Source organism: Gamsiella multidivaricata (genome assembly GCF_025024155.1).
Source record: "Gamsiella multidivaricata strain RSA 2152 chromosome Unknown BC939scaffold_75, whole genome shotgun sequence".
NCBI classification, from domain to species: Eukaryota; Fungi; Mortierellomycota; class Mortierellomycetes; order Mortierellales; family Mortierellaceae; genus Gamsiella; species Gamsiella multidivaricata.
This window is the reverse complement of record NW_026251783.1, coordinates 85,355-106,995: the sequence shown is the minus strand read 5'-3', so window position 1 is coordinate 106,995 and position 21,641 is coordinate 85,355. Positions and strand designations below refer to the sequence as shown.

General features: G+C 50.5%; 5 protein-coding genes across 5 annotated transcripts; 3 read left to right on the top strand and 2 right to left on the bottom strand.

Moving 5' to 3' along the window:
* Nucleotides 1-551: 551 nt before the first annotated feature.
* Nucleotides 552-2,842, bottom strand: BC939DRAFT_463169 (kinase-like domain-containing protein). Its single transcript, XM_051557197.1, has 2 exons — nucleotides 2,772-2,842; nucleotides 552-2,615 (listed from the first exon to the last, which is right to left on the bottom strand). The coding sequence occupies exon 2, from the start codon at nucleotides 2,612-2,614 to the stop codon at nucleotides 629-631; it is 1,986 nt and encodes a 661-aa protein (XP_051408410.1). The 5' UTR covers nucleotide 2,615; nucleotides 2,772-2,842; the 3' UTR covers nucleotides 552-628.
* A 3,746-nt stretch (nucleotides 2,843-6,588) lies between these two features.
* Nucleotides 6,589-7,092, bottom strand: BC939DRAFT_401537 (kinase-like domain-containing protein; the record flags this gene model as incomplete). The annotated part of the gene is made up of 1 exon (XM_051552616.1): nucleotides 6,589-7,092. A coding segment is annotated over one exon (504 nt), but the record flags the coding sequence as incomplete, so codon positions are not given.
* A 1,765-nt stretch (nucleotides 7,093-8,857) lies between these two features.
* Nucleotides 8,858-11,671, top strand: BC939DRAFT_463165 (uncharacterized protein). Its single transcript, XM_051557196.1, has 6 exons — nucleotides 8,858-9,915; nucleotides 10,021-10,202; nucleotides 10,279-10,474; nucleotides 10,578-10,632; nucleotides 10,754-11,048; nucleotides 11,167-11,671. The coding sequence occupies exons 1-6, from the start codon at nucleotides 8,940-8,942 to the stop codon at nucleotides 11,608-11,610; spliced, it is 2,148 nt and encodes a 715-aa protein (XP_051408408.1). The 5' UTR covers nucleotides 8,858-8,939; the 3' UTR covers nucleotides 11,611-11,671.
* A 3-nt stretch (nucleotides 11,672-11,674) lies between these two features.
* On the top strand, nucleotides 11,675-13,219 carry BC939DRAFT_463163 (uncharacterized protein). The gene is made up of 2 exons (XM_051557195.1): nucleotides 11,675-12,342; nucleotides 12,424-13,219. Exons 1-2 carry the CDS (start codon nucleotides 12,006-12,008, stop codon nucleotides 13,155-13,157), a joined length of 1,071 nt encoding a protein of 356 aa, XP_051408407.1. The 5' UTR covers nucleotides 11,675-12,005; the 3' UTR covers nucleotides 13,158-13,219.
* Nucleotides 13,220-13,717: 498 nt separating this feature from the next.
* Nucleotides 13,718-18,784, top strand: BC939DRAFT_415089 (uncharacterized protein; the record flags this gene model as incomplete). The annotated part of the gene is made up of 8 exons (XM_051552990.1): nucleotides 13,718-14,461; nucleotides 14,806-14,901; nucleotides 15,034-15,252; nucleotides 15,357-15,668; nucleotides 15,751-15,906; nucleotides 16,013-17,535; nucleotides 17,627-18,030; nucleotides 18,466-18,784. Coding segments are annotated over exons 1-8 (3,546 nt in total), but the record flags the coding sequence as incomplete, so codon positions are not given.
* Between the last annotated feature and the right edge of the window lie 2,857 nt (nucleotides 18,785-21,641).

The following is a 21,641-nucleotide window of genomic DNA, read 5'->3' as shown; positions in this document are numbered from 1 at the left end:
CAACACAAATGGGGTTCTTAATGAGTTGTTGTTTTCGCGCGTGGACGAAACTTCATTATGGTGTCCAGCGCCTGAAACGTCCTTGCTTCTTTACAATAAACCATACAGCATTGCATTACCTCCATAATTTATTCGCCTACCCTATAATATTGTTGCGCTTGGAGATAGTTCTTTTACAGTTGTATGGAGTAAGGAAACTCCCAATCTGAATGCTCGAATAATTTGTGTTCCACACTGAATACAAGGGTCTAACGCACAACTACGCACACTGTAGCGAGTGATCAGCACAACGGTCTTCTTGTTCAACTGGAACAAGGAACAAAAGACCGCTGGCTTCGATCCTCCTTTTATACAGGCACAACCCCAAAACCTAATATCAAATCCTGCGTACCCTCGGTGGCTGCTGGCCAACAATATCCTTGAAGCGCCCTATTCCATAGAACTCCCTCCATTAATAGCCTTGCTGAGCCATTTCTCTGCCTCGGAGTTATCCTTGCTGCCGACCACTCCTCAAATGCATGCATCCACTAGTAGATGGTATGTCACTTCTTCTACCATTCAACAACTACCGATACATTTATTCAACGCTGTAATTGGCGCCTCAGTCTCGTGTATCACTTGCGCCGAATTACCACTCTTTAACCCTGAGGTAATCCTCCTCATCATGGCCATGTTGATGCAAGTAGTCGACCACGTCCTTGGCTATCGTCGAGCCACGATCCATTGCCTTGGAATACCACTCCATCGCCACAGCATAGTCCTGCTCCACACCGAGACCATGGTAGTATATGTGACCGACGTTGTACGTAGCGTCTGGATCTCCAGCATCGCTGGCTCTGAGGTACCACTTCAGAGCCTTGGCATAGTCCTGTCCTACGCCGAGGCCTTTGTGGTACATATAGCCAATGTTGGACGTGGCATCTGGGTCCCCAGCATCACCTGCCTTAAGATACCACTCCATGGCCTTAGCATAGTCCTGCTCCACGCCAAGGCCATGGCGGTACATGAGGCCGATATTGTACTTGGCGTCTACCGATCCACCATCGCTTGCCTTGAAAAACCAGTCCATAGCCTTAGTGTAGTCCTGCTCAATGCCATCGCCATTGAGATACATGAGACCGATGTTGTACGTAGGCGCTGTCGCTCCAGTAACGCTTGCCTTAAGAAACCACTCCATGGCCTTGGTGTAGTCCTGTTCCACGCCCCGACCATTGAGGTACATGAGACCGATGTTGTACGTAGCCGCTGTAACCCCAGCATCGATCGCCTTGAGAAACCATTCCATGGCCTTGGTGTAGTCCTGTTCCATGCCTCGACCATTAAGGTACATGAGACCGATGTTGTACATAGCCGTCGCCACTCCATCGTCGCTTGCTTTGAGGAACCATTCTAGAGCCTTGGTGTAGTCCTGCTCGATACCGAGACCGTCGTCATACATATTGCCGATATTGTACTTGGCATCTGCCACACCAGCATCGCTTGCTTTGAGATACCATTCCATAGCCTTGCCATAATCCTGCTCTACGCCGAGACCACGGTGATACATGTGACCGATGTTAAACTTGGCATCTGGGTCTCCAGCATCGCTGGCCTTGAGGTACCATTCCAGAGCCTTGGCATAGTTCTGTTCCGTGCCACGGCCCTCATTGTATATGTGACTGAGATCGCGTTTAGCGTCCTCTTTTCTAAACTTGCCGTCCGTTAGAATGTACTCCTCGGCCTTTGTGTCGCCTTCGGACACGATTTTGCCATTAAAGTACATCATTCCCAGTAGGTAGTATGCATTCCGGTAGCCTTGCCTAACGCCATTCATCAGATACCCCAGATCTTCATCCTCATCCTCTTGCGGAAGCTTGACGACATCTGAGTCGTTGCCCTGTAGTGTATCATGCACATTCGGTAGTACATCCTCTGCTGCTGGCCTCTCCTTCGGCTCCTGCTTCCAGCAATTACGGATGCAGGCTGCATACTCCTCGGGTGTGTCCTCTGGGATCTCCTCGTTATAGCCCTCCATAATGCACATTGTTATGCCATCTGGAGTGTGTGCTTCGTACGGCTGCTCGCTCCCGGCAGCCATCTGCCACATGACCACCCCTAGAGAATAGACGTCAGACTTAGGCGAGATCTGGGGCGGGTTCTTGAACAGCTCGGGCGCCATCCATGGAAGCGCGAAACCATTGCAACCCTGACCAACCATGCGCGCTTGTCCAAGGTCGCCTATCTTGGCATCTCCGTACTTATCGAGGAGGACGATGTTGCTCCTGATGTCGCAGTGGATGATATCTAGGCTGTGGAGGTGGGCTAGACCCAACGAGACCTGCTTCGCGATCAGCATCTTGTGTTTCCAGTCCGAGATAGCACCGCTTAGAATGGCGTGTGTTAGACTGCCGCCCTCGAGGCACTCCATGATGAGGATGTCATCCTGCACACCGTAGAACTGGATGATGTATTTGTTGCGCACTCGCCTGACGATATCCACCTCACGTCTGCAATCCTCTTGTTTGGGGTCCAGGAACCTCTTGACCACCACATTCTCTATCCCATACTTGGCGTTGAATGTCTCTGCTTGTCCTCCGTGATGACCTATCTTCTTTCCCAGCTTTATACGCTTCATTCTGTCGAATATTCTTGGTGTTTTGGTGGAGATGGCGTTGAGTAGTGAACAAACATCGGGAGAGGTAGTAGACAAGCGAGCTGTGTTAGAAGACTACTAGGCCAAGTAAAAGTTCCCGCTGAACGACATCCAGAATTTACCAAGATATTAAACTTACGTTGTGGGTGAGAATCGTCTGTTGTAGCTGATGTAGAGTAGGTTTGTGTGTAGGAAAGGTATTTATCGAGATGGGAAGAAGAAAAAGAAAAAAGAAAAAAGAAAAAGAGAGGAAGAAAAAGCAAGCACAAGTGGGGACTTGTATCTATTCCTGAACCAAGTCCAGCCCCAGAAAAGCTCACCTTTCAATTAACATCCCTGACATCGCCTCTCAATTAACACCCCTGACATCGCCTCTCAATTAACACCCCTGGCACCGCCTCCATTGCTTTCGCTGCTGGAGGCGGCAAAGCAAAATGATTTAAATGGGCTCATTTCAATTTAATCAATGTTGGACATGCTGTGCTAACACGTCAATTGTACACCAACCAGGACGTGTACTGCTGCAACCTGAAACAATTAAATTTTTGGGCATTCAAATATGCAAAGAGCACAGCTGTTATTTTTTTGACCCAGTCCACGAATGTTTATTGCATCAGTCCTCACTCGGCTCTCACCTTCCTTCTCACTAGCCTCTGCAGCCTCGTCGCCTCTAACTTGACCTAAACTGCCCTCAGCATCATCCTATGGAGATACATCGAATATTCCCAAGTCCCAGTAGAGAAAAATGATTGTAGGCTGAGTTCAGTAGCGTCACCTAGAGTATGGGTACGCAGGAATCGTTATGGTTGCAGAGGAAGATGCTCTATCAGATAGACGCAGCTCTTCTCTTCGCATTCATTCGTGGATATTTCTACTTGTGTAGCTTCTCAGCCACCTTGAGATGCCATTCCATAGCTTTATGATTCTTGCTCCAAGCCGATTGGCATATAGTACATGTTGCCAATTGTGAATGTAGCCTCAGCCACTCCAGCAGCGCTTGCCCCGAGATACCACTCCGTGATCCTGTGTCACGCCGCGACAAAAACGGTACAGAATACCTATCTGGTTCTTTGCAGCAGAGTTTCCACCATCGATTGCCTCAAGAAACCGCTCCATGGCCTTAACATAGTCCCGTTCTACGCCAAGACCATGGCGGTACATGAGTCCGATATTGTACTAGGCTTCCGTATCTCCAGCATCGCTTGCCATTAGAGAACACTTCATGACTATGGCATAATCCATCTTTGCTTCAAGACCATTAAGGTGCAAGGTTCCGATGTTGTAGTTGACGTCTGCGGACCCACCTTCGCTTGCTTTCAGATGCCACTCCATAGCCTTGGTGTAGTCCTACTCCGCGCCAAGGCCATCGAGGAATATGAGGCCGATGCTGAGCTTGGAGTCCGAGTCTCCTGCATCGCTTGCTTTAAGATACTATTCATGGCCGTGCTGTGGTTCTGGTCGACGCCGAGAACTTTGTGGTACATGTGGCCGATGTTATACTTGGCCTCAGCCGATCCACCGCCGCTCGCCTTGAGAAACCACTCCATAGCCTTGGCGTAGTCTTGCTCCACGTTGAGGCCAGCGAGCAACATGAAGCCGATGCTGAACTTGGAGTCCGAGTCTCCTGTATCGCTTGCCTTGAAATACCATTCCATAGCCCTGCCAAAGTCCTGTTCCACGCCAACGCCACCTTGGTACATCTTGCCGATATTGAATTTAGCGTATGCCACCCCACTGTCGCTTGCCTTGAGACACCATTCCATGGCTTCGGAAAGGTCCTTTTCCACTACCGTACCGGTTTAGTAAATCTTCCCTGAAAAGAGGAGTGGTAGCCCTGTCTGACAGCCTTCATCAGATACCTTATAGTCGCGTTCTCACCTTGCCGGATCTTGAGGACATCGATACCGTTGTCCTGCGGTGTATCATGTACATTCGGTAGTACATCCTCTGCTGCTGGCCTCTCCTTCGGCTCCTGCTTCCAGCAATTACGGATGCAGGCTGCATACTCCTCGGGTGTGTCCTCTGGGATCTCCTCGTTATAGCCCTCCATAATGCACATTGTTATGCCATCTGGGTCGTGTACTTCGTACGGCTGCCTGCACCCGGCAGCTATCTGCCACATGACCATCCCTAGAGCGTAGAAATCGGACTTGGGCGAGATCTGGGGCGGGTCCTTGAACCGCTCGGGTGCCATCCATGGAAGTGTACCGTACTCGCCTGCCTGAACAACCATGTGCGCTCGTCCAAGGCCGCATACCTTGGCATCTCCGTACTGATTGAGGAGGATGTTGTCGCTCTTGATGGTTGCAGTGGATGATGTCCAGGCAGTGGATGTGGGGCAGTGGAGATGGGCCAGACCCAACGAGACCTGCTTCGCGATCAGCATCTTGCGTTCCCAGTCCAAGACAGCACCACTTAGAATGGCGTGTGATAGACTGCCACCCTCGATGTACTCCACCACCAGCTGGTCTCTTCGAAAACCATAGAATCGGACGCTATACCTGTTTAACACTTGTTTGAAGATGGCTCCCTCGCGCCTGTAGTCCTCGTGCTCGGGTCTAGGAACCTCTTGACCGCCACATCCTTTATCCCATACTTGGCCTTGGGTGTCTCTGCTTGTCCTCCGTGGCCTATCTTCTTTCCTAATATGATTCCCTCCATCTCGCTGAACGCGTTTGGTGATGTAGCAAATAAGGCACTGTCTATTAGGCAGACGAAAGCAGTGTTAGAAACTTAATGGAACCAATGGGCCGTGTTTGAATATTTTACACCAAGACAGTTAGTAAACCTTCTTCGCAGGCGGACAATGTCAAGGAATTACAAGGGAACTATGTGTGGAATGCCGAGGAGAAAGAGAAAAGACAGGAATAAAGTGAGAGAGTGCGTATGTGTGTATGTGTTTGAAAAGGAGAGATGTAATATGGCCAGTTAATGTCATGCCTGCTAGGACACGTCTTCTGTAGACCAACAATTTATGTATTTATGACTCAACACAGCAAGAGTGCCATAGACCTTAAAGGATGACCAGTGGACCACCAGTTCGTATTGAGTTCTAGCATAGCCCTGATCAGCCGCCTCTCGCAACAAATTGATGCCTTTCAGGTCATTCTTACGAACACTTTTCCCTTTCAGGCACGAATGAGCTAAGTTGTACTGCGCTTTCTGTAATCCCTGCTTGGCAGCTTTGTTCCACCACTTCACAGCCTCGGGATCATCTTGCTCAACACTTTGGCCTCGGTCGTACATGCAACCCAGACTGTACTGCGCGTCTGCACTTCCTTGTTCGACGGCCTTTGATAGCCATCTAACTGCCTCGGTAAAATTTTGTTGGTGGAAATAGCATATACCCAAGTAGGTTTGCGCTACAGTATATCCTCGTTCTACGGTCTCCAGATACCATGTGGTAGCTTTCTCATAGCTCTGAGTCATACCAGATTCACTGTGGTACATCCAGCCCAAGTCGGTGCAGACCGCGTCATTTTTTTTTGGTTAGCTGCTGCCTCAAATAGTTCTAAAGTCCTCCGATAATCTTGCGGGACACCTTCTCCACCGGTAAGATAGAGGAAACCAAGATACGATTGAGCCGGAGCATATCCCTGGTTCGCGGCCCTATGCTGCCACTCTACTGCTCTGGTGCAGTCTCGCAGAGTACCATCTCCGTGGCTGTACACCATGGCCAGGCGGTACTGGGCAATCGCGTGTCCCATGTTCGCTGCCCTCCTGAATCGCTCTGCGGCCTCGGCTCGATTGCATTTGACTCCGTCTCCATTGTAGAACTTTAGTCCCAGCTCATATTCCACCTCGGCCGACTCCTCTTGAGCTGCCTTAACCGCTCCACCTCCGCCAGCATTGTCGTAAACTGCGAGCATAATATGGGACGCATCCGCGATCTCCTCTGCCGTCGGCCTCTTCTTCGGATCCTTGTCAAGGCATCGTGTCATGAGTGCAGTGTAGTCTAGAGGCGCGTCTCCGTTTACCATGTCCTCCATCACAACGTCGAGTGTATAGATATCAGACTTGGTTGAGTACTCGGGTTTCACGACTTTTAATTCTGGTGCCATCCATTTCGGGGTTCCCTTTTGTGTGTATGTCGAAGAGCGCGTAGCCGAAGCTATGATCTTAGCCAGCCCAAAATCGCACAGCTTGACCTCGTTGTGCTTCGTCAGCAAGATGTTGTCTCCCTTGATGTCTCTGTGCAAGATATCCTGGTTGTGAAGATACGCCAAACCACGAGCCACCTCCGTCACAATCCTTCGTTTGCTGTCCCAGTCCAGTTTCGGAGTAGCACCCATGAGGTTGCCGCCTTCAGCATAGTCCGTGATGATGTACACATAGTTGCCGTCCTGCTCCACGCCATAGCCCTGGATGATATGCCTGTGTGCGAGCTGAGATACAATCTTCGTCTCTCTCTCAATGTCAGTGTTGTGGGCAGCTTCAATCTGGATGCTCTTCACGGCCATCATGGTCCCATACCTATTCCATCTGTAGATCTCCCTAAATGCCCCCTTTTTGATGTGGGTCTCAGGAATGGGTTTCGGAACCTTGCCTAATTTATCCCGTGAACCGGGAGGGTGGGTTGCTGGGACCTCGGACTAGGCTCGTAACCAGCCTAAGGACGCCATCACGTGCAGGCAGCAGGCAAGCCCGTTACCATAAATGGAAACTCTGCACAATCTTTCTCTCTCAGGCTGGGATAGAACTCGAGTTATTAGCAGGGACCGGAAAAAAAAAAAAAAGCATGCTATCGACTCACACATTTCGTTCCTCTCTCAGCTCTTCTCTCCTTTCTTCATACTCCCACCTTTCCGCCTTTGCATCTCCGACTGACAGTGTCTTATTTCAGATTCCATGGCGGCGCACCGCAAGAGGCAGCTTCCCGAAGACACCGTTCAAATCTGTCAGGCAGCTTCAGGGCATGCACGCCTACTTTTTTTTTATTTATTTCAGTGCGGCAGATAATTTGCATGCAAAAGAACCACTTCACAGCCTATTTTCGACTTTGAAAAAATTGCTCTCCTTTATTTTTTCTGGTCCCTGCTAATAACTCAAGTTCTATCCCAGCCTGAGAGAGAAAGATTGTGCAGAGTTTCCATTTATGGTAACGGACTTGTCTGCGTCCTCAGGCTGGGAACGAGCCTAACCTCGGACATTCTTGCTTAGCCGGTCAAGTCACCCTAAAAGTGGAGGTAAATGTGCCAGTTAGTAGGCCGCTCGAGAGTATTCGTGTGCGGTCCATGGAATGAATTCTTAGAAGGCAAAGGACGGGTCTGGCAGCAGAATAGAGAGTACCTACTAATGTAGTTTGTACAGGAGCAGCAAGGTTCGCAGGAGCGCTGAAGGTGACAGGATCAGGGTGTGGAAACCTTGTAACACCTTAGACACATAGCTTGCGTTAGCGGATGCATAGTGCTAACGGTGGGTCACAGAGCTGCTGTTTCGCGTGGGTGAGCGAAATTACTCGATTGCGAGCGTTAAGGGAGTGTATAGCAATTTATGCGAGTGTGTGTGTGAGATTAGGCGTGATGTAGAGGAAGTGCCAGTGAAGTAAAGGAGGAAACAGTTCAGGGCTATTGTTTGGGATTGAAAATAAAGAGCGACACAGATGATGGCGAAGCCGTCTTCTGAGTTGGTGCATCGTTATATTATGCCTCGGCAATGTAAAATCGAGAGCCTGAAATAGACAAGGGCTGCGTGCTTTTGCGCTGGCGTCGATCTTCAGATGGGGGGAATTTTTTTTCTCAGAAGGAGCATCGATGATACTGTGAGGCTAGTACAGAAACGACGTCCGCAGGCCCTGTACAGATAGATAGAATAGACAGTCGCTCATCAGCGCCCTCCACGGAGGTTTCTACATTGCTATCGGGTATCTTAAGCGTCGGTTGGTCTGACTCTGAGAGGAAATATCTCGGTTTCGGGCTTTAGACACGGCACCATCTCCTGACATCGCCCCTTTGCACTACAGATCTATCTTATGGCGTAAAGATGAACTTGTGTCATGCAGTAGGAGCACTCTTATAGAGAGTCTCTTCGAGCGTGTCCCTGGAAGGCCGGGGATTGTTGAATATGAGTGTGCAAGTAATGATTGAAGGTGGAATTGGAGTTGGGATGCGTGTCAACGGCTGCTGTCAGGCGCTATGCATGGCTGCGGTCAAAATGTTCCTGCACTTTTAACGGCTCTTGTCAGACAAATGTCAAAACAAGGTTCAGGTACCTTTGCGGGCTGAAGGAGACCACTCTGAAAGGCTGTCCCTTCCATCTCGACTGTACTCATCCAATTCATCTCACTTTCATCTCAAAGCACCACACGATGAAGCAACGAAAGCACGGGAATCAGTCCAGCGCCAGTGAGAGGGAGCAGGGCGAGAGCACTGACTCGACGACAGCATTCTCATCGTCTTCATCGGTCATTCACACTTCCTCGTCTTCTCGTGGCGCCGATCCCTCTTCAACTACTGCTCAGCGAGTTTACTCCTCCTCCTCCTCGCTTTCTTCCACAGCATCCTACAAAGCCTCAGAAAAGAGTACCATCGATGGCGGCAGCGCGAAGCCGAGCGCTAAGACTGGCGCCAAACCACCGCATTCACAGACTATGCTTTTGGAGCTCCTCCTTACCGTCACTCGGGCGTCCCTTATCATTCTCACGCCATTGGTTGCGGGCATGACCCTGCGCGTGGCGCCCAACATGATGGAACCCATTTACGGCAGCATTTTTATTGAGGAAATGTTTCTGGAGTACTCGATGGTGTCCGTGGGATTGGGAGTCGTGCCGGCGGTGATCTACACGTATTTCGCAGGATCGGACAGGAGCCACCCGTCATCATCGTCGTCATCAGGAGATAAAGCGGCTCACGACAGTGCCTATACGCAGTCTATTTCTGAAGCGGCTATCGCAGCCGCTGGTCTTCGAAAGGACGCGAAACTTCGAAAGGGCATCGTTGTGTCTCTGGACATGTGTGCCTTGTTTTTGGCCAGCTCCTTCTTCACGACCCATGCCATGTTCAAGCACAGTGGAGAGTTTGGACCCTGGAGAGGGCCGCATTTGACGCAACTCTTCCTCGCTTACCCCGTGCTTGCGTTACTGGGATTCACCAATGCACTGGCGTGCGTTCTGCGTTCATATGAGCGCGTTCATGTGAGAACATGGATGAGCTGCGTGCTGATCCAGGTAGGGTCGATCTTGGGACTGACACTGGTTGTGTTCCAGATGGTGCCTCAGGGTCAGAACTGTCCCCGCGTGTATATATCCGCCATCTTGGTGGCAGCCATTTCTGGACTTCACAAGAGTAATGAACAAAAAATCTGATTGCGGCTCTCATATCAAAATGTCAATCTTACTCGTTATCGATTGCAAATCGGATCTAACACTCGTTAATCCCTTGTCTCGTTAGTGTTGACATTTATCCATGGAGAAGTGGCGTTACCGGACGAACGATTGGAGAGCAGGAGAAAACCCAAGACTGCATTAAGTCGAGCATCGCTAGCGATGAGTTTCATCCCGCTTGTGCTTGTCCTGGCTATGGCCGCTCAAAACGCTACGCGAAACCCTCAGTGCCAGGCTAGTGTGACTAAGGTAAGAATGGAAAGAGCAGTTTTTTTTATGACCATAGGGTTTATTGACTTACTATGTCCTTGTCTTTGCAATACAGGCCCACAATCCACCCACAGGCAACTTTACGATTCTGGCAAGAAATGAAAGCATTACTGGATGGATCAGTGTCGTGGACGAGCACGCCATGAGAAACGACCTCCATATTCGAGTTATGCGTGCTGGACATTCATTGATCGGTGGAATGTATGCAGAAACAGGCGATTCTATCTTTGGCACATTTTACATCCCAGAAGGTAAGAGGATGCCTGCCATATGGGAAAGGACAGACGTGTACAAGGACATGTCATGGTCATATGATCTAGTATAGCAACTAATGCGTTCCTTATAAACGGCTAGCTGTCCGATTGATCAAGAATCGTGAGAGGAGTCAGCAGGAAATAGCGCTTCAAATGTAAGGACTTGAACAGCTTCTTCCCACCGATCGCACCCCAAAATAAGGTTCAAACCCGGGAATGCGTCAATCGAACTGACAGCAACATCTCTTCATCCGTGCGACCACGAAACCATACTAGTGGGTTGGGAGTAGGCATCGCGTCAGGCTCCTTGACTCAGCTAGGTGTGCTTGTTGATGTGGTAGAGATCGACCCAGTTGTCGCCGATTACGCGTCTATGTACTTCGATTGGCCAAAGCCCCACCAGCTTTTCATTCAGGACGGACGACAATTTATCAAGAATGCACCCAAGGGCAAATACGACTACATAATCCATGATGTGTTTACGGGTGGTGGTGTCCCACCATCTTTGTTTTCTCTGGAGGCATTACAGGACATTCAAAGGATCATGAAACCCGATGGTGTGCTCGCCTTGGTATGTATGCGTTAAGAGCATGTCTTTATTTCTTTTTCTTTCTGTTTGCTTGGTGGAAGATTGGAAGCCGATTATTGAACAGATTTTTTGTTGCAATTGCCGTACTCAATGTCACTAGAACATGGTGGGTTCAGAGCATCCTTTGAAAGCCCAGGCACTTAACTCTGTGCGTCGCACACTGCACACGGCCTTCAAGCATGTGGTTGGGTTCAAGGAAAGCCCCGATGATCCTGAGGCGTATCAAAACATGGTCTTTTTCGCCGCTCAGATCCCGATCGAATTTGATCTGTATGATCCGCCGCCTGCTCCATCTCAAGAGGATATTATGATGTCGCAACAGCAAGGCGGCCACATCGATCATGCGTTGCGGCCCAGTGTCATGCGGGATTGGGTTCTGACCAGTTTTCAGGAATGGCCGCTCTCAACGCCTTATGATCCAACTAAGGGAGAGCTGATCCTCGATCGAAATAACACGCTTAACGCGATGCAGCGCATTGGGGCGGAGGACCACTGGCATGCCATGAGATCTCTGTTCCCGCTTGATTTCTGGATCAATTATTAAACTGCTTCTCAGAACGAAATAAAAAAAAAAAAAGAGCAAGTGCTGGGCTCAAAACAAAGTGCGTACGAGGCAAGTGCGTATACGTCTGTGGAGAGTGATACAAGTTTCTTGTTGCGTGCTTGTGCGACCACGCTCGATTGATGCAGGAAGCGATCGGACCAATCCCGGCATACGTAAGAGAGTCTAACTTTGTACGTACTTGACCCTCAGGTACCAGGTGCCTTCGCCCAGGGTATTGAAGCTTGAAGCAGTTCTTTGGTCGTATCTCTCCTTTGCTCAAAGCTCTTGGGACCTCACGATCTTCTGTCTCTTCATTCTTCTCCACTCTTCATATTCCTCCCTCAGCTCCTTCACTTCTTCCTGTTGAAAAAAAGAAAGATTGCGCTCATTCCACCATGTCGGACCTGATCACCATCAACATCAAGGCATCCAGCGATCGGAAATATGTAATCTCTGTCGCTACCTCAGAAACAGTACTCAGCCTCAAGGCTAAAGTGGGACAGAACTGCGAGACGCCTGCGGAGCGTATGAGGCTGATTTATTCTGGTAGAGTCCTCAAGGACGGAGATACGCTTGCGACATACAACATTGCTGAGGGACACACCGTGCACATGGTGCGGAGTGCAGCACCGCCCAGTAGTACTGCTACTGCCACCTCGACTACAGTACCAGCCGCCGCCACAGTACCAACGATAGCACCACACCCTGCATCTCAGACCTCGGCGACTCGAGGTATGAGGCATTCTGCTGTCAAATTTGCACTGTGAAACGAATATTTGCTTTGTTGACCTTGACCTTACTAAACCCTAATAGATTCACCCAGCACAGGAGCATTACCAAATCCATGGACTAATCTTCCGAGCGGTAGTAGTGCGAGCGGACCTGAAGGACTAGGTGGATTTGGCGGTATGGCAGGCATGCCAGGAATGGGGGGCATGGATCCCGCGATTATGTCTCAAATGATGCAGGACCCAAACTTTGCGCAGTACATGTCCGCCATGCTCCAGAATCCGCAGGTCTTAGAGTCAATGATGTCAATGAACCCAGCATTACAGGCAATGGGCCCTCAGGCTCGACAGATGTTGCACTCGCCACAATTTATGCAAATGATCTCAAATCCCGAAATGTTGCGCCGGCTTGCAATGAGTGGCACTATGGGCAGTCCAGGAGCAGGCACATATAGCCCATGGGGTAGTGCAGTATCCACGCCGGCATCACCTGCATCAAATCCTGCGACGGCTGGAGTTGAAGGCGCTGGGGGAGCAGCGTGGATGCCCGCTTTCAACCCCTTTGTTGGACTCGGTGGAACAGGAGCGACTGCGAACCCAACGGCCAGCTTCTGGGCACAGCAGATGGGAGCCATGGGAGCCAGGACTGGGACGACTCCTCACCAGACACAGCAACCTCCCGAAGAGCGATTCCAGATCCAGTTGAAGCAGTTGAATGAAATGGGGTTCTACGATGCAGCCAAGAACATCCGGGCATTGCTGGCCACTGGTGGGAATGTGAACGGTGCTGTTGAGATTCTGTTTCGTGGAGGTGCTTGAAGTAGCATCGTAGACAAGAATAAAGTAATGTAAAAAGTAATGCAAAAAGACTGATCTGTGGGAAGGAAGTTTGCTTACGGCGACATTGAATGATGTTCCTGGAAATTGGTGGCGGGAATTCAACATGAAACCGACGATCGGCATTGGCCAAAATGGGGGAGAAAAGCTCCAGGCTAGACAAGCCGAAGGCAGGTGGGCTACTGCAGCCGCGCATGGAAAAGTGCTCTGGATTCTTAAGTTATACTTCAGAATAAACCCCGCCTTGCCTTTTACATGCAATGCAGGCCACACATGCAGAGACGCATGGGCATCCGTGCATGGGTGGATTTGAGTACATGTAGATTCCCTGGACCTTGCTGTGGCCATCCGGCTCCCCGGTCTGCTGCGTGTCGTATCTTGGGAACAAAGACAAAAGGAAAGGATTTGTCTGAATACATGTGGTTCAACATGATATCCGATGCATACAGACCAGTACGCGCCTTGAATGGTTCAGGTCGTACAAAGGCAATTTATGAAAAAAGAAAACATCTTGTTTTCCGCGCTGAGCTCAACTCGTCTTTCATCACTTTTCTTTCCTCATCATCCTTCCTCATCCCTCTTCTACACTTCTACACTCATCACTGTTCACCCGAGGCATGCCCAGTCTCTGTTCCACTCTCATTCTTGCCTGAACGACTACATCCCTCGCGCATTATCCTCACCCGCCATTTGTCTTGCACCTGGGCTCAGAGCCGTCAAACTACCGCCACTTTATCTCCCTTCTGCCTAGTTCTTATCTTCTATCACCATGGGTCTCTTTTCGAACAAGAAAAAAGAGGATCCGGCTTCGACTAATAACCAACAGAGCAGCAATATGGGCGTGAAACAGCAGCGACCCCCTCCTTCTCCCAATGGCCTCCATGGCTTTAACAACAGCAGCAGCAGCATGCAAGGCGGCGTCCCAAACAGTGGAAGTAATAATCATAATGGACACAGCACTTCTCCATCTTTTGGACCTGGAGGGCCTGTAGGGAACGGGCCTTTGAGTCCCATGAGTCCTATACCACAGCAAACATATTCACCTATGTATAGTCCGCCCTCACCGACACAGCTGCACAGTCCGACATTCGCATCATCAGGGTCAAATCCGGCGGCCGTTCCGGCCACACCTCAGTTGTTCTGGACCCAGCGGCGAATCTTGGGGACGAATCCGTTCCCACGATTTCAGCATACGAGCTCCATAACCGTGAATGGAACAGATATTTACTTGTATGGTGGCAGTCAACGCGGAACGACCAAGGGAGATCTCTTTCTTATTGACTCTGGTAAGCATGTGCAATTTGCTTTCTTGGAGTTGACGGCGACATACGGTCTAGAGGAGTGAGGCTCCCAGCTAAATGGATGTATGGCTAGGAATGCCGCTAAGAGGATGGTCTTGTTGTTTAATGCAGCGTTACATTGGGCTCATAAAAGTGAAGATGAGCAAATGAGCTCTCTCGTTCCCTCCAAGGAGGTTTCTTTCCTCAAGATTGGTGTATAAACAAACAACCTAGGCTACATTCCCAAATGCTTGCGCATATGCGTGTGTCATCAACCAAAAAGGTGAAACGAAACTGTTCTCTGCTAATGACTTCTTCCAATGTGTTCTTCTTTTCCATCTCGCCACTAGTGTCGCTGGAGTGTCAAGCAGTTGCTGCTGCTGGCGCTGATCCCCCGATGGCCAAGAGCGGCCACTCCGCCGTAAATATTGGCCAGTATATCATATGTATGTCTTCTACATCCTGTCGATGATCCATTTTAGCACTTCCCCTTTGCGGACAGTTGTTTCAGGTGATACAAAAAAGGGGCAGGTTAAGTAAGCGACGTTAACTGTATTTCTCAAATTCATTTCCAACAGATTTTGGCGGTTGGGACTCGATGACTGGTCAATGTGATGATAGTCTCCATGTGCTGCATACGGGTAGGAAGGAGTGGAACAAGCCGCCAATCAAGGGGCCCCTGCCCACGCCCCGCCATTCACACATAGGATGCAGTGTAGGGACGACCATGTACATCTTTGGCGGTCAGGTCGATAATTTCTACCTGGACGACATCGCAGCCTTTGACATGAAATCAAGTATGTATCCCCTGGCTACCCAAAAAGGCCGCTTGCCCTAGTGTTCCCTAGCAAAAGAGTTCGGACCCTGACACCCTTCCTCTTTGTTTTTATGACACCCATAGTCACACATAACCCAAGATGGGAAAAGCTCGAGCCGCAGACAGAGTCGCCTCCTGCTCGTTCAGGCCATTGTGCGGGCGTACATGAGGGCAAGATCTACGTATTTGGAGGCGCCGATGCAGATTATTTCTACAACGACATATGGTGTTTTGATCCCTGGGCCCTGACCTGGACGCCCATCCCAGCTTCTGGATATCTTCCAACGGGTCGCCATGGACACGCTTGCACTGTCGCGGACGGAATCATGTATATTTTCGGCGGAAACAGCCCTGATGGGACTGAACTAAACGATGCCTACGCTTTCAAGATTCATGGTGAGCAGCATTGAGGATACATTCTTACGGTACCAACAGGTTAAGGACGACTTATTAACAAGTATTTTGTATTATGGAATAGAGCGTCGTTGGTATCTCTTCCAAAACGTCGGACCTGTGGCTAGTCCAAGAAGTGGCCACTCAATGTGCACAATCAAGGATCGGGTATTTGTCCTCGGCGGAGAATCAGAGCAGACCAAGCTGGAGGACTCTGCGCTGATATATTATCTTGAGATTCGTAAGTGCAATGGCGGACTATAATGATACGATGATACCTTGCGAATCAATGCATTCTACACATAGGAAAGTATGAGACTAACCAAAAACAATAATGGCTTCTACAGCCAAGATTCGTTTCCCTGACTCTGGACCAACAATGATTCCTCCCCGTCAAGCATCGTCTCAGAAACTTGTTTCGAACCGACCTAGCGAAGTTTCCGTGCAAGAGCAGCCCGGTTCTAGTGAATATGAGTCTGACAGGAACTCGGGGCAGCAGCGTGCACCCGATCGCCCTGAAAGACCAGACAGACCAGATCGCCGCCTTACTCAGAGACCTACGTCCCCCGCGGCATTCGGACCCATGGATCGTCAAGGTTCATCATCCAGCCTCACTATCTCACAGCAAACCAGCCAGTTGATAAATCCTCAGCTTGGCCAGCGGCCCCTAACCACGTTTGGTGCACCACCGCCTCGAGGAGCTAGCGCAGGAATCCAGACCTCAGGCCCAATGAACGATTATCAGGCAGATGGTTTGTCGATCGCTACCCGCCGCCAGACTTTGAGGGACGACTTTCAGGGAGGATACGGTGGCGCCGTCATTGGTACCGCCAGTCCTATCAACAGCGCTAGCGTTAATCGTAGGACAATGCATCAGATGCCCACCAGCCCAAGTATGGGCGTGGCAAGCCCATCTCCGTTGAGGGTCATCAATGTTTCCTCAACTAGTCCTCCGCTTTCGTCGCGGTCACTCTCTAGTACAGGCGATGGTAGCCCAACTGCATCTCGACCACAAGACCGCCGCACCATGAACTTTGTCCCACCCTCGGGCTCCATTAGCAATACTGAAGATATCAATCCCTATGCAATGGAAGCCATCACTGCCTTTGCACCCCCTCCTCCAGCAGCCCAGAGCGCTCAGGCCGGAGCGGGCTCATACGTCCCCCCTCCGCCTCCCGGCGGAGTCGCCCCTGCAGGCGGATCAAGCATCCCAGCAAATGCTCCTCTGCTTTCACCCAGCGTCCTGCGCGGCAACCTCCCACCGCCTCCAACAACTCCTTCGCCACCTGTGTCGGGTTCTATTCCACTTCCTCCTGGCGCGGACAAAAAGTCCAACCAGGCTCAACCACTGCCGCCACCACTTCATTCAATTGGGTCATCGACGCCCATTCCAGGTCCACTCGATCGCTCTTCCTCACCAGCGTCCGGTCGATTTGCGGCTCGTGGATCTAGTGGCTCGAATAACTCTGGATTTGGTCTCGGAATTGGCCCCGCTCCATCCTCAGCAATTCTATCGACTGATTCGACAGCACGTACCTCGGCACAGGGCACGGCCAAGATCAAGTCGATCGAATCCCGTGCTGAGGCAGTTCAGGACGAAAATAAGCTGCTGAAGCAAGAGATCAAGGCCAAGCATGAGGAGCTGGAAAAGATGAAAAAACGAGAGAACTGGCTTATGGCCGAGGTGATTCTGGCCAGGGATTCTCTTGCACCCAACAGAAAGGAGACGAAGGACTCGGTTAGTTTCCAAAACCGACGCTTGTCAATGTTGGACTTGGAAAAGGAGCTGGAGAGGGGAGAGCTGGAGGGACAGCAGCTCAAGATCACGAAGGCACTCATCAAAGTCAAGGAGGAGCTCAAGACTGTCAAGGTAAAGTCAATTTCAATGATGTCTGGCTGGACACTATGATAGCGGGCTGTGCTTTGTTGTTAATGCTATCCTTCTAAATTTATCCACTCAGATGTCGATTGCAACTCAAGCGCAAGCAGCATCGTCCAAGATCAAAGAGGCCGAGCGAGTTAGGACAGGTGCGCTACAAGAGGCTGCTTATCTCAAGGCTAAATTGTCGTCGATGTCGAACGCTCAGCAGGATCCCAACGCACTAGCCCGAGTTGAAATGGAGCGTGCTGCGGATCTTGAGAAGCGCTTGACCAGTGCCCTCAACGAACTCGAGGCGCTGGATACCCAGTACACTAAAGCGCAAGAACATCTCGAGCAAGAAAAAATGTCGCGTATCGCGGCTGATGAGCGGTCTCAAGGCTCCGCGCTGCTAGCAGACCAGTCCCAGGCTGCTCACACCCGCGCGCTTGCCGAACTTGCTTCGTTGCATAATCGTGCTACGAAGGCCGAGGCCGAGGTGAGAGAGTACGCGAGTCAGCTGGCCGAAACCCAAGCTGGATTCTCGGGACACCAGTCGCAGTCGTCGGGCTTGCTTCAGAAGGTCAAGAGCCTGAAGCAGCAGATTGAGGAGCACGAGAAGGCTCTCGAGAGGGCACAAATGGCCTACTCTATGGCCAATGAACGGGCCATGCGCGCCGAGGCTCGTTCCGACGAGACATCTCTCAAGATTGAGAAATTGGAAAGCTTGCGATTGGAGCTGTCAAGCGACGTCAACCGGTACAAGGGCGAATCAGAGCGGTTGCAGTCCAAGGTCGAGGAATTGGAGAGCAGATGGCAGGTCTCAAAGGACGAAGTCATCACACTCAGAAAACTGGTGGAGGATGGTCTTGGAGCCTTCAGCCCTCGTGGTAGGGCCGAGAAGGCGCCAGAGCGCAAGCATGACAGCATTGCCATTCTCAGCACTGTTTCCAGAGTATCAGAGTTGGAGCACGAGCTGGGTTCACTCAAGAAATTGCATGCACTCTCGCAGGAGTCGGCATCCAAGTCCGCGACTGAGCTGGCAGAGGCTATGATTGAGATCTCGCGACTGGAGCAGTTCTCGATGCAAGCCCGCGCAGAAACAATCTCGCTCCAAAGGATGCTGTCTCAGGAGCGTGAGAGTGCCGCAGAGGTCAAGAACGGCCTGAGCAGGACCGAGCAGGAACTGGAGGCCAAGATCAAGGAGCTGGAAGATCATGAGGTGCAGCTGGGATTGCTGAAAGATGTCATGCGTGAGAAGGGTATCATTGCTGAGGACGTCATCATGCAGGCTCGTGTCCGCGGCACAGCAGAGTATACCACATCGATGGAGGAGAAGGTCAGGCAAGCTGAAGAACGTGCTCTGATACTGGAGGAGGATCTCGAGGAGACCCACAGCCGCTACACCCAACGCCTTGAGACATTCGAGACCCAACGCCAGGCTACGATCCAGCACTCTGAGAAGACTGCGCTTTTGCTCCGCAAGCTAAAGAATGACCTGGAAGCAACCATGAAGGAAAAGGATGTAGTTGAGGCAGAACTAAAGCAACTCCAGGAGGAACATGCCCGCTGCGGCGATCTCTCTGCTGTACAAAATAGCCAGAAGGAGCAGGAAGAAGAGCGCATCACGATGTTAAAGATGCACTGGAGCGAAGAGCGTGGCGAGCTGTCTGACCAGCTGAACAATCTCCAGAATCGATTGATGGAGTCTGAGATGCATTCGGCAGAGCTCTCCCAGAAGGTCATCTCGATTACAGAGCGCCTGCAAGAGGTCGAGAGTCTTAATGAGGCCATCGCGGATGAACTTGAGGCGCTCCAGGATCAATCGGAGGAATTCAAGAGCAAGGCTGCCAAACAGGAGGATCAACTCAAGGCGGATGTGGAGCGACTCGTGAGCGAGATCCACCAGGTCCAGGAAAAACTTCATACGAAGCAGACGGAACTGGACGAAGCTTTTGATTTGAACGAGCAGCTCGAAAGTCAGCTTGACCATACTTTGCAGGCCCAGGCGGCTGCCGTCACGGCGTCTGCCAATAAATCGGACCAGAATTCTGAGGCACTGCAACAAGTGGAGAAGCAGCGCCAAGATCTGGAGCAACGACTGAAGAAGGCGCAGGAGACGATCCAGATCTTGGAGGGCGACAACTCTGTGCTCGAGGCCCGGCTCTCTGAGACAGAGAAGAAGGTGAGCCTTTTGCTCGACAACATGCAGAGTGGCATGACCGACGCCTCGAATCCCAACTCGCCTCTTAACTCCGCCAACCTCGCTGGGGTCCATCAGCAGCTGAACAGCCAGCTCAGCAAAACCGCATCTGGATCAACGCCTACGTCTTCTTCGAACCGGAACTCACACCAAACTTCTCCTGCTACGAACGCGCACCGATTGATCAACAGCATCAGGAACGGTAGTGGTAACAGCAAGAGCGACAGCCCTGTTGGAGGTGCAGCAGTATCGCCTTTGTTATCAAGCGTCCAGCAAACAGCCAAGCCCGCTTCAAAGGGCAACAACTACATGCAGTCTTATGGTCACGGAGGTGATGAGCATCAACAAGTACAACAGAGGGATGAGTATGGCGACAATGATTACCAATATGGTCATGAATCCAACCATCATTACCAATATGACGATGTTCATCAAGGTACATCCAACCGCGACTCGGTCGACTCTATTACGCGTGAGCTGGAGATGTTGAAGGTACCGTGGAACAAGAATCCGGCTCCGTACATGGCCAATGCCTCAGTGTCTACTCAGCAGCAGGCAGCTTCTGCCCCAGTGCAGAATCAACAAACGTATCAGTACTCCAAGAGCCTCAACAACCATCAGAACCAGTTTTATGACTATAGCGACAGCAGCGAGGGCGACAATGAGGAAGAGTACCTCTCACACATTCGACAGCAGAAGCAACAACAGCATCAGCACCAGCAACATGCTATGGATACCCACACCTTTAACGATAGAAGCCCGTCTCGGCTGAAGGAGTACGAGCAAATGATTGACGAGATCGAAAATACCAGGATGCACTAATTCTTGTCAAACTAGAATAGCAAACGTAATAGTTTACATTACATTCATAGTTTCAGCATATCTTTAACGTGTGTTTGCAACTTCAAATTAAATTAGTTGAGTGTCCGTTGCAACAAGTCCTCTTGCGGCTCCGTTTACGGTGCAGAGGACACTTTTTTTTTTGCACGATACATGTAGTTGGAATCTGCGACACTTTACTGTAGACGCCCCCATCCCCCTTTATTTGCTTGGGGCGTTGCTACGATACACATGCCTCTGCGACCCTTTTGCCATGGCCGTCCAGTCCTGGCCAGTCCAATCTAGCGTATTGGGAAGGCTGCTCTCGGTGGCCACCTTGGACGTCTGGGACAGCCCGAAGTCGTCCATCCATTAATCATCACATTCATTTCCATACACTCGTCTCTTTATCCATTTTGTAGAACTCCTCGCACGCTCTCACTCCTCCTCTCTTTTAGTCGTACCTCCTTGGTCTCTTCATCCTTGAACATTCTCGCCCGTACACAATTTTCTCTCTTTCTTCCACCTGCACCTTTTTTCACGCTTTCTAAGAAATTTTTCCCCTGTGTATACCGCATCTGCCCTGTGTGTAATCATTCTTCTGCATGTTATCTTCCATAAAAACCCCACTGCTCTGCCCTGCCCTGCCCTGCCCTGCACCGCAAAGTTCATCATTATCCCTCCACATGAAATTTGGTCCCTCTCAGTTTACTTTTCCATATTTGTGTTCAGGCGAAGAATGCCGCATCTGGACAACGTTCCCTCTGGAGCACCACAGCAACGCTCGGCTTCACGACCACAACTACGACAAAGACTCTTATCAACTCATTCAACTATTGCCACATTGAACACCATAGTTCCGCTACTGTCAGGCAGAGACAGGACAACTTTGATATAGTGTTATCCATTTCGTCCTCTCTATATACAGTTCACCAAAGATCCTTTCCCCCTTCCTAACTCCTATCATGGAAATATACTCGTGTTCATCATGCACCTCTGGGACCTATCTCTCGTCTCACTATGAACTCTGACTCTGCCCGACCCAATGTTTTTTACGCACCCCCTTGATAACTCCATCTATAGCAATCCGCCCCCT

What these genes read in the sequence shown, in the direction of transcription:
- BC939DRAFT_463169 (XM_051557197.1), bottom strand. Translation starts at nt 2,614, where the DNA reads ATGAAGCGTATAAAGCTGGGAAAGAAGATAGGTCATCACGGAGGACAA.
- BC939DRAFT_463165 (XM_051557196.1), top strand. Translation starts at nt 8,940, where the DNA reads ATGAAGCAACGAAAGCACGGGAATCAGTCCAGCGCCAGTGAGAGGGAG. An exon ending in CATTTCTGGACTTCACAAGA is followed by an intron (nt 9,916 to 10,020) that starts GTAATGAACAAA and finishes TTGTCTCGTTAG; the next exon opens with TGTTGACATTTATCCATGGA. An exon ending in CACATTTTACATCCCAGAAG is followed by an intron (nt 10,475 to 10,577) that starts GTAAGAGGATGC and finishes ATAAACGGCTAG; the next exon opens with CTGTCCGATTGATCAAGAAT.
- BC939DRAFT_463163 (XM_051557195.1), top strand. Translation starts at nt 12,006, where the DNA reads ATGTCGGACCTGATCACCATCAACATCAAGGCATCCAGCGATCGGAAA. An exon ending in TCAGACCTCGGCGACTCGAG is followed by an intron (nt 12,343 to 12,423) that starts GTATGAGGCATT and finishes AAACCCTAATAG; the next exon opens with ATTCACCCAGCACAGGAGCA.